The sequence below is a fragment of the Leptonychotes weddellii genome, unplaced genomic scaffold, assembly GCF_054177405.1.
Source record: "Leptonychotes weddellii isolate Sample4059 unplaced genomic scaffold, ASM5417740v2 HiC_scaffold_6559, whole genome shotgun sequence".
Lineage (NCBI taxonomy): Eukaryota > Metazoa > Chordata > Mammalia > Carnivora > Phocidae > Leptonychotes > Leptonychotes weddellii.
Window position 1 is genome coordinate 1 of NW_028034628.1, and position 10,088 is coordinate 10,088.

At 41.6% G+C, this 10,088-nt stretch overlaps 1 protein-coding gene across 1 annotated transcript; it reads left to right on the forward strand.

Annotated features, from left to right (window-relative positions):
- The first annotated feature begins 2,748 nt into the window (after positions 1–2,748).
- Positions 2,749–8,238, forward strand: KRT12 (keratin 12). Its single transcript, XM_006745144.3, has 8 exons — positions 2,749–3,581; positions 3,967–4,049; positions 5,004–5,160; positions 6,038–6,199; positions 6,298–6,423; positions 6,562–6,782; positions 7,430–7,500; positions 7,988–8,238. Exons 1-8 carry the CDS (start codon positions 3,024–3,026, stop codon positions 8,077–8,079), a joined length of 1,470 nt encoding a protein of 489 aa, XP_006745207.1. The 5' UTR covers positions 2,749–3,023; the 3' UTR covers positions 8,080–8,238.
- The last annotated feature ends 1,850 nt before the right edge of the window (positions 8,239–10,088 follow it).

The following is a 10,088-nucleotide window of genomic DNA, read 5'->3' on the forward strand; positions in this document are numbered from 1 at the left end:
GGCACGTTCTGCATGGAGCACTGGGTGTTGTGCACGAACAATGAATCATGGAACACTTCATCTAGAACTAATGATGTAATGTATGGGGATTAATATAAGAATAAAAAAAAATAAAAAAATAAATAAAAATAAAAAAAACTAATGACATATTGGGATGCCTGGGTGGCTCAGTCAGTTAAGCATCTGCCTTCGGCTCAGGTCATGATCCCAGGGTCCTGGGATCGAGTCCCACATCGGGCTCCTTGCTGAGCAAGGAGCCTGCTTCTCCCTCTGCCTGCCTCTGTCTCTCTCTCTCTGATAAATAAATTTTTTAAAAAATCTTAAAAAAAAAAAAAACTAATGACATACTGTTTGGTGACTAACATAACATAATAAAATAAAATTAAGTTTTAAAAAATAATAATAAAACTACATTTGTCCATGTGTCTGCAAGATTTCATGTGTGTTGTCATTCTCTGGGTCTCAGCCTGTATACTAAGAAATGAAATTCAAGGAGAAAAGCTAAAGCTCCTGGTTGATGTGTAGGGCAGAAACCCAGTCTCACCACTGGGGGGTCAGAGTGACGCTCTGCCCTTTCTGTTTTCACTGTAAGAAGCAGGGTTGTGTTCCATGAGAGACAATGGACTCTGAAAAACAAACTGAGGGTTCTAGAGGGGAGGGGGGTGGGGGGATGGGTTAGCTGGTGATGGGTATTAAGGAGGGCACGTTCTGCAAGGAGCACTGGGTGTTGTGCACAAACAATGAATCATGGAACACTACATCAAAAACTAATGATGTAATGTATGGTGATTAACATAACAATAAAATTTTTTTTAAAAGCAGGGTTGTGTTGTCTATAAAAGGCACTGCAACCTGAATCCTATCTTTGCCACTTCCCAGCTGTGTGGTCTTGTATAAGTCACTTAACATTGTGACCCCAGACTGCTCATTTGGAAAAATGGGACAAAAGTATCCAACTTAAGAGGTTGCCACAAGGGTTAAAAATAATGTCTGCAGTTTATCTGACCCCGTGTCTACAACATAGTAAGCACACTATCACTATCAACAATTCAAACAAGGACAAGCTCAGACAAAATGCTTGTAATATACATTAAAGGAATCCTTGCTAAAAATTTCCATATGAGGCCAAGGTCCCTGGCATTTCCACTTAACACATCTCCATCCTCTCAAGAAATGAAACAAATGGATTATGGCATCTCTCATCAAGCTGAGTCTGCATTTGATTGCTGCATCCTTTCTATAGCTACTGTGAGTGAGAATACATAGTTTCTTTAAATGTCTTGCTTAAGACCCCTTTATTTAGAAATCCCATTGGCGGGGCACTTGGGTGGCTCAGTCGTTGGGCATCTGCCTTCGGCTCAGGTCGTGATCCCAGGGTCCTGGGATCGAGCCCTGCATCGGGCTCCCTGCTCGGTGGGAAGCCTGCTTCTCCCTCTCCCACTCCCCCTGCTTATGTTCCTTCTCTCGCTGTGTCTCCCTCTGTCAAATAAATAAATAAAAAATCTTTAAAAAAAAAAAAAAAGAAAAGGAATCCCATTGGCCTGCTCCTTGTGACATGTATAGGCTGGGGAAAAATATGTCCCTTCCCATGTGTCCCTTCTACAGTAAGGTAAAAGGAAGCTGGAATTGGATTTCACCCTGGGTTCATCATTCCTGTCCCTGGGAAAGTAAATAAATAAATAAATAAATAAATAAATAAATAAATAAATAAAAAGGGTCACACAGTCCTTCTCCTTGCCAGAATTGACACTGAGTATTCCCTATAGAGGCCTGACATGGGCTTCGGGTGAAGTCCTCCGCATTTGCCCCCACATCACCAGGGGCACTGCTGGCTCCAGCTCAAAGACTGTGCACAGGCTTAGAGAACCTCACTTTCTGGGAAGCTAGAGTCAAGGCAGAGACTATCTGGATATTAGAGTGGGGGGCAGGGGTTGAGAGTAAAGCAGTGACAGAATTTTAATAGACAAAAAATCAATTGTATTTTGATACATTAGCAATGCTGGAGGTTGAGCAGCAAGCAATCAGACAAGGCTCCTGATTCCACAGAGTTTACTAAGAAGGTAATTCTTATGTAAAGGAAGAGCTGCTGAAAATACTGTAATACTCTACTCAAAAATAGCATTTTTCAATGTTTAAGGGGTCCTCTTTCTGAATTAGAAAGAAAGAAACCATGTAACATCCCAATCCTAATCTGAGATTTTAAAATCCTTGAGAGTTCAAATTCCTGTATCAATCTGGAAAACGCATTTTTTTTTATTTTAAAGATTTTATTTATTTATTTGACAGAGACAGAGAGATAGAGAGCGGACAAGCAGAGGGAGCGGGAGAGGGAGAAGCAGGCTTCCCACTAATCAGGGAGCCCAATGCGGGGCTCAATCCCAGGACCCTGGGATCATGACCTGACCCAAAGACAGAAGCTCAACTGACTGAGCCACCCAGGCACCCCCTGGAAAATGCATTTATTCCCCACCTTCCACCAGTGCATTTCACAACTGCTTTGAAACTATATTCCACTAGAAGATAGACTAGATCGTGGTCAGATAGTTTACATTTAGTTTTCTAAAGGAAACAAGTAGGAAATATAAGTGAAGAACTTTAAGAAGCTCAAGGCTGAGGGTGACGAACGATTAATTTATCCACTCAACAATCACTCATTACTTTCCTACAGTGCATAAAACACTGGACAGTGCAGAGAATCCAAGCAATGGAATAATCTGGAAGAGAAAATATCTTGTGACAACCTATCTCCACTCCACCCAGATTTCTTTTTCGTATAACAAATATGTAATGGGCACAATTATTCAATTATTTCTATACTAATGAGTTTTCAGTATGCATAAATCATTTACTGGTTGAGCTGGTCAAAAAAGGGGGGGCATGATATTTTGAGTGAAGAGAGTGAACTTTTCAACTGCAACACCCATTTCATGACCTATAAAAGGCCAGCCTTTTTGCCTTACTGACACTGCTTCTTCTCAGGTTGTGGCCCCCATCCCAGCGCTGTGGATCTTTCCAGCAACACCATGTCTCTCTCAGTGCACACCTCTGGGCTGCCCCGGCGGCTGTCTTCCCAGAGCAGAGCCAGGGGCACGTCTGCTTCCATTGTTGGCAGTAGCTATGGGGGGAGCACCTTCGGCTTTGGAGACAGCAGTGGGGGAGGCTTTTCCACTGCTTCCATGTTTGGTTCTAGTTCTGGCTTTGGTGGTGGCTCTGGAATTTCCCTTGCAGGAGGACTGGGCACTGCTTATGGGGGAGCCCTGGGAGGTGGCTTTGGAGGTCTTGGAGGTGGCTTTGGTGGCCTGGGAATTGGATTTGGGGGAAGCCCAGGAGGTGGCTTTGGAGGTATTCTCTCTGTCAATGATGGAGGCCTTCTTTCCGGATCAGAAAAGGAAACCATGCAAAATCTTAATGACAGATTGGCTTCCTATCTGGATAAGGTTCGAGCTCTAGAAGAGGCTAATACTGAGCTAGAAAACAAAATTAGAGAATGGTATGAAACACGAGAATCTGGGACTGGAGACCCCGGGTCACAGAGTGATTACAGTAAATATTATCCATTGATCGAAGACCTCAGGAATGAGGTAAGAATATGGTTTTTGAAGGGGCTTTGGGGATTATTTTTTATTTTCCTTTTTTGCTATTATAATATTTTACAATGACAAACTGCCTAAAACTTAAGGTATTTCTCAATTTGACTGTATTGGGAGCAATTTCTCATCTCAAGATACTTAGTTTCATTTTATCATTTATCATAAAAAGTGTATTTCCACTACCTTTCTGCAAAAAAATGTTTCTCAATTTTTAAATAAAATGTTATAAATATGTTTTCTTTTAAAAAGTTAAACTGTCTTAAACTCTTAATAAAATAGCATGTTAACATCACCTAAAAATTTCTTTTCAGAAATGCACTCACATAATACTAGTATTTTACAACTTCATTTTTTGTGTTTTCCCCTATTTTGCCAGATCATTTCTGCCAGCATTGGAAATGCCCAGCTCATCTTGCAGATCGACAATGCAAGACTGGCTGCCGAAGACTTCAGAATGAAGTGAGTACAACAAAAGAAAGACTAATGATAATTGATATGTCTCATCATTTCTTCTTATTCCCTATTTTCCTGCCTTTGTTGATGGCAAATGTTTCAAACCCTCTGCAGTACGCATGCTCCACACATTTGTTGTTTTGGTAAATTTACACTGGGCATCCTAGGAAGAAAGCAGATTCAAACACAATTCACATTCACATCCTTAATTATAAGCTACTTAAACCTAGGGCTACAATCACCACCATGCTTGTAATTTGCTTTTGGCTCATAATGCAACATGATATTTACACCAATGTCCTAAACCTCAATCTTCCATGTATCAAAATGAATTAATAATGTTTTTACCTAGAAGTGAAATTATCTTTTTCCTAATGACACATACCACAAAAATATTAACCACACACCTATTTTTATATTCTTTCCTCTTCTCCCATATTCCACCCTCCCACACATAAGAGAGAAACACTAACGCTTGTTTTGCTCCATGAAATCTCCATGCAGGATGTTCCAGTGGTGAATGATCCTGATAAAAGCTATTAGAGAAGTACCAATGTCCTAAATTAAATCATGAATAAAAGTTAAGCAAAAAAAATTACTTTTTTATTTTCAACTGCTTTTAGGATTCCATCAGAAACTCCACCTGGAGAGGGGCTACTACTGTTTATAGCCAGGGCAGCCAGCCAAAAGGGGAAACTGTTCCCTGGGATGCAAGGGTACTGAGGTTCATTGCTGGGAGAAAAGTCTCACCTCACAATTTTCTGGCTTCTTTCCAACTGAGCAGTAAACTATTATGAAAAAAAAGGAAAGAAAAATGTTAAAAAGTAAACAGAGCATCATACGTTACCACCTCTACATAATCACTTCCACCAGGACACAAAACAGCCCTGAAGATGATGGCAGGGGCCTTATTCAAATGGGTACGTTGACTCTGTAAACTGTTTTGCGCTTGGTTTTCAGGTATGAGAACGAGCTGGCCCTGCGCCAGAGTGTGGAGGCCGACATCAATGGCCTGCGCCGGGTGCTGGACGAGCTGACCCTGGCCAAGACTGACCTGGAGATGCAGATCGAGAACCTAACAGAAGAACTGGCCTACCTAAAAAAGAACCATGAAGAGGTAGGCAGATTTCTAAGCTGCTTTTTTTCCTCCCGAATCCAAAAATTACAATTTCAAATTTACAAATCCAGAGTTAGAACAGATATGGATGATACATGATACACCTGTTAAATTGGCTATTTGTTTTGAATTTCAGGGTGTATGTGTATGTGTGGTGGTGGTGGTGGGATTGATGGTGGTTCCTGTTAAAGTTTAACAGATTAGAGGTGCTTTCTGATTTTGTCATTTTCATCATTAGATAAGGACAACCAGAATTTTAATTGTCCTAATTGAGTGATTTTTAAAAATATAGTATTTTTGAAGTTCAAAAACAAAAGTCTGCCAATAATACATAATGTTATATACGTTTGAGAAACTGGTTATGCCCAGTGTAAAACACACAATAAACTCTAGTATGCCACATAGTATATCAAAAGCTGGTGTATAAACAGACATTAATCAGGACCCCAGCAATGGCTTCCAAAGAGCTTTCTATTGAAAATCAATGACTATGGTACGAACAGTGTGCAAGCCTTGGCACTGTCTATAGCCCCAGTTTGGCAGCTGTGGTTGAAACCCCACTATAACTTTTCCACCAGGCCTTCCCTTCTTTGTAAAGGCCCTGGACCCCCAAGAAGCAGGGCCAACTCATCCGTTTGCCATGGTAGGCACAGCCCCTAGGGCCCATGGTAAGTTTAGGGACCCAAGACAAGGTCTTAAGTTCTTTTAAGTTAAAAGAAAAATATGAATTTGTAGGTTAAAAAAAAGTTTTAATATATTGTATTATTTCGGTCGCCAACATGGTCATAAAATATACGTTTAATGTCTTCTCTGTTGGAAGAGACCCACGAAAGTTATAACAGGCCTCTGCGCCCCTCTTCTCATTCGCTGTCCCCAGGAGCTCCAAAGCGTCCGGGCAGGTGGCCCAGGGGAGATCAGCGTGGAAATGGACGCTGCTCCAGCGGTGGACCTCACCAAGCTCCTCAACAACATGAGGGCGCAGTACGAAGCCATCGCTGAGCAGAATCGTAAGGACGCAGAGGCCTGGTTCATTGAAAAGGTACCACAAACAAAAACAAAAGGCTTTGCCACATTTGCAGAAAAGATCCCCGGGAGCAGCGCGCGCTCACGCCCCTTCGCCCCTCTTTGCCGTGGCAGAGTGGGGAGCTCAGGAAGGAGATCAGCACCAACACTGAGCAGCTTCGGTCCAGCAAGAGCGAGGTCACCGACCTGAGGCGCGCAGTTCAAAACCTGGAGATCGAGCTCCAGTCCCAGCTGGCCACGGTAGGGCGTGCACACGCAGCATCATTTCTACTTCCAAAGAAAACGTGGCATCCGCGTTGGTAAGGTCATTGGCCGGCTGCCTTCCTCTAAACGGTCCCCTCCATTGTTCTGTCTCTGCCATTTCCCTCCCACGTGCAGAAGAAATCCCTGGAGGTCTCGCTGGCCCAAGTGGAGGGCGACTACTGCGGCCAGCTGTCCCAGGTGCAGCAGCTCATCGGCAGCCTGGAGGAGCAGCTGCTCCAGGTGCGCGCCGACACCGAGCACCAGGACGCCGACCACCAGCGGCTGCTGAACGCCAAGGCCCGCCTGGAGCTGGAGATCGAGACCTACCGCCGCCTCCTGGATGGCGAGGCCCAAAGGTGAATAGACAGGTTCAAATAGGTTGAAAATAACTTCACTGGCTGACCAACAGTGGCCACCTGATGCGTTTGGGGCAATAGAAGGAAGGGTTCTTTCGTTGATGGGAAACAGCACATCTCCTAACAGCGTGCCTTGGATTTATTCAATGTTCTACACTTTGCAAAGTGTTGTCACGAGTTATCTTACTTGATCATTCATAAAATGCTGGGATAATGGCACCACAGACAGAGGCATACCGAAAACGAGCACTAGAGAAGTCACCCATTAGAGTTCTGATATCAATGCCCAATGCAAAGAACGACAAGCAACAGCCACCCAAATCACCTCACAACGCTACGGCAGTGAACTTTCCAAAAGCAGCAGCCTGGACTAGTGGGAAGAGCCCAAGGCTGTAAATCAGGAAATCTAAGTTCTGCCAGTTTGCTTCACTTTGAGAGCCCGTTTTAGGCAGGGTTTGAAGATAAAAGCCCACGGCACTAACTGATTACTCTCAGGGTGCATTATTCAATCGTTGTTCATCAAGAAATTTAGACTACTTCTCTATTTAGCCATAGTTTTATGTACATTTTCAGCTTAAATAGCTAACTCTTTATTTCTCCTCCTCCCAGAAAGCATCATGTGGTATCATCTCTTGTTTTCTTTACAGTGATGGTTTCGATGAAACTTTATATGTGACAGACTCCAAACCTCAAACACAATCGGTCGACTCCTCTAAAGGTATGTAGATTCCCTAAGAATCACTTAGAATAAGTCAGAATCACACTTATGAATGACTAAAATGATAAGATCTCTTGAATATTGCAGTATTATTAATAATTTAAACTATATTTGCATTCTGAGCCAAGGAAAAATATTTATGCATTCCTGCAGAAAAATGAGTAGACTATACTGTATTAAAACTTCTGGCAAGCCCAGAAGGAAAACAATCTACTCTACAAAGAAGTGTTATGAACATTATAACCACTTTTTAAATTTTTAAAAAGAAAAACATTTCCATTTGTGCATAAGACGACACTATTGAATACATTTCATTTTCACTGAATAAAATGCATTGCTTTAGAATGCAAAAGTCACTTTTGAAAGTTTAAATTAGATGGACTCTATCTGCCAATATCTCGTTTAAGGTTTAAGTTAAACAACAACCAGCTTTGGTTGAATATGTGAAACACTAACTCTTGCCCCTTTATTCCATTTTTATCTTTAGACCAAACTAAATCCCGGAAAATCAAGACAATTGTGCAGGAAGTGGTGAACGGTGAAGTGGTCTCATCTCAAGTTCAGGAAGAACTAATGTAAAATTTCACAAGATCTGCCCCATAGTTGTTCCTCAGGAACAGGAAATTTACAAGTAGAAATTATCCCTTTCTGAGTAAGATACTATATTAGTTCAATTCTACTTTAGTCTGTTTCATTCTCCTTGGATTCCCTATTCACTTTGAGTCCCTTTTGCTCTTTAATTACAAGTCACTGTGGCCATGTTGGTCTTTATAACAAGCCCAAATCGCTTTATATCTTTCTGGACCTGGTGTAGTCTTCTAATAAACTTTCTTTTGGTGACCTGGAACATATTTTAATCACAGGATTTTGATCAAGTAGTATTGTTTTAATAGAGTTAAATAAAAGATAAATGGTAATAATGTGAAATATGTACTTTCTTGATTACAACAATAATGACAAGAGCATAGAGAGAGGTTTGTAAAATACTACTAGTAAAGTAGACAAACACTGAGATGAAGATGTGGAGGTTGGAAATTAAGTTAAGAAGTTTCTTTTAGAAGTTCTGTCCTTTTTACATCAGCCCATCAAGGTTATAGCAAAATTACATTGTCCACTATGGGGGATAACAGTTGTCCTGTTCATTTCCTAGGACCTTCTTTCATTCAGTCAAGAAACACTTATGGAACCCCTACAGTGTGCAAGACTGGAGACTCAAAGACAAATAAGATAGGGTCCCTCCCTGGAGGAGCTCACAATTGAGGGCAGAGATAGATATCTACTAGGAATGGTGATACAGAGATATAGGGCACATAGAAGTTCAAAGGACACATGGAGGAAGAAGTGAACAATTTGTCAGGGAGCAACTAATTGTTTCATACAACAATCAACCATACAACAATTTGTCAGGGGGCAACTAATTGTTTCATACAACAATCAACCTGGGTGGCTTAGTAGGTTGGTCATCCGACTCTTGATTTTGACTCAGGTTGTGATCTCAGGGTCATGGAATCGAGCCCCGAATTGGACTCTGTGCTCAGAGCAGAGTCTACTTGAGATTCTCTTTTTCCTTCTCATTCTGCCCCTCCCCCACTCTCTCTCTCTCTCTCAAATCAATTAATTAATTTTAAAAAAGAAAATAAATCAACCAGGTAGAGAAGGGAAAAAGGGAACAGAGGAACACATGTAAAAAAACACAAGGGTATAAACAAACATTGCTTCGATGTCCTTTCTCCTATCTGGCACTGGTGAGGCCCAGAGTGGGGTTTCTTTTGGGGCTCACAAGTCAATAACAGATATCATGTTCTGGGTTGTGGCAGGAGGTGGCCAAAGTCTAAGCCTGAGTAGATGGGGGTTCAATCTGGATTGCCAAATTCAAAACCCTAAAAGGAAAAATAAGAGCAGGATTTAATGATTAAGAGCCTGGGCTCTGAAGCCAGACTGGCTCTGCCACTTCATAACAAGTAACCTAATCTCTGTGTGTCTCAGTTTCCTGATCTTTGAAGTGGGTGGGTTTTGTGGAGATTAAATGAGATAACATACATAAAGCACTAGGAGCACTCTCTGGCACCTAACAAGTACTCAGTATTTGCATTCTATTATTATTAGTGTACGGAACCAAAATGGGATGCAGAACCCAGATGAGCAAGGAGTGTCAAGGGGAGCAGAAGGGAGAGGGAAGAGTCATGCAAGCCTGGAGGAATTCCCTCGCTGAGTGCAAAAGCCCATGGAAGGTTATTATGCCATTTTAGCTGACTTGCTTCAGCATGCAGCTTTCTGAAGTCACACTTCCTTTTAATATTTGCTAGTGGTGGCATTCCTATACACCAACAACAAGACAGAAGAAAGAGAAATTAAGGAGTCGATCCCATTTACAATTGCACTCAAAACCATAAGATACCTAGGAATAAATCTAACCAAAGAAGCAAAGGATCTGTACTCAGAAAACTATAAAATACTCATGAAAGAAATTGAGGAAGACACAAAGAAATGGAAAAACGTTCCATGCTCATGGATTGGAAGAACAAATATTGTGAAGATGTCAATGCTACCTAGAGCAATCTACACGTTCAATGCAATCCCCATCAAAA

Excerpts from the sequence above, each read along its gene's own strand:
- KRT12 (XM_006745144.3), top strand. The coding sequence starts at position 3,024 with ATGTCTCTCTCAGTGCACACCTCTGGGCTGCCCCGGCGGCTGTCTTCC. Across the intron at positions 3,582-3,966 it reads TCGAAGACCTCAGGAATGAG|ATCATTTCTGCCAGCATTGG; the intron begins GTAAGAATATGG and ends CTATTTTGCCAG. Across the intron at positions 5,161-6,037 it reads TAAAAAAGAACCATGAAGAG|GAGCTCCAAAGCGTCCGGGC; the intron begins GTAGGCAGATTT and ends CGCTGTCCCCAG.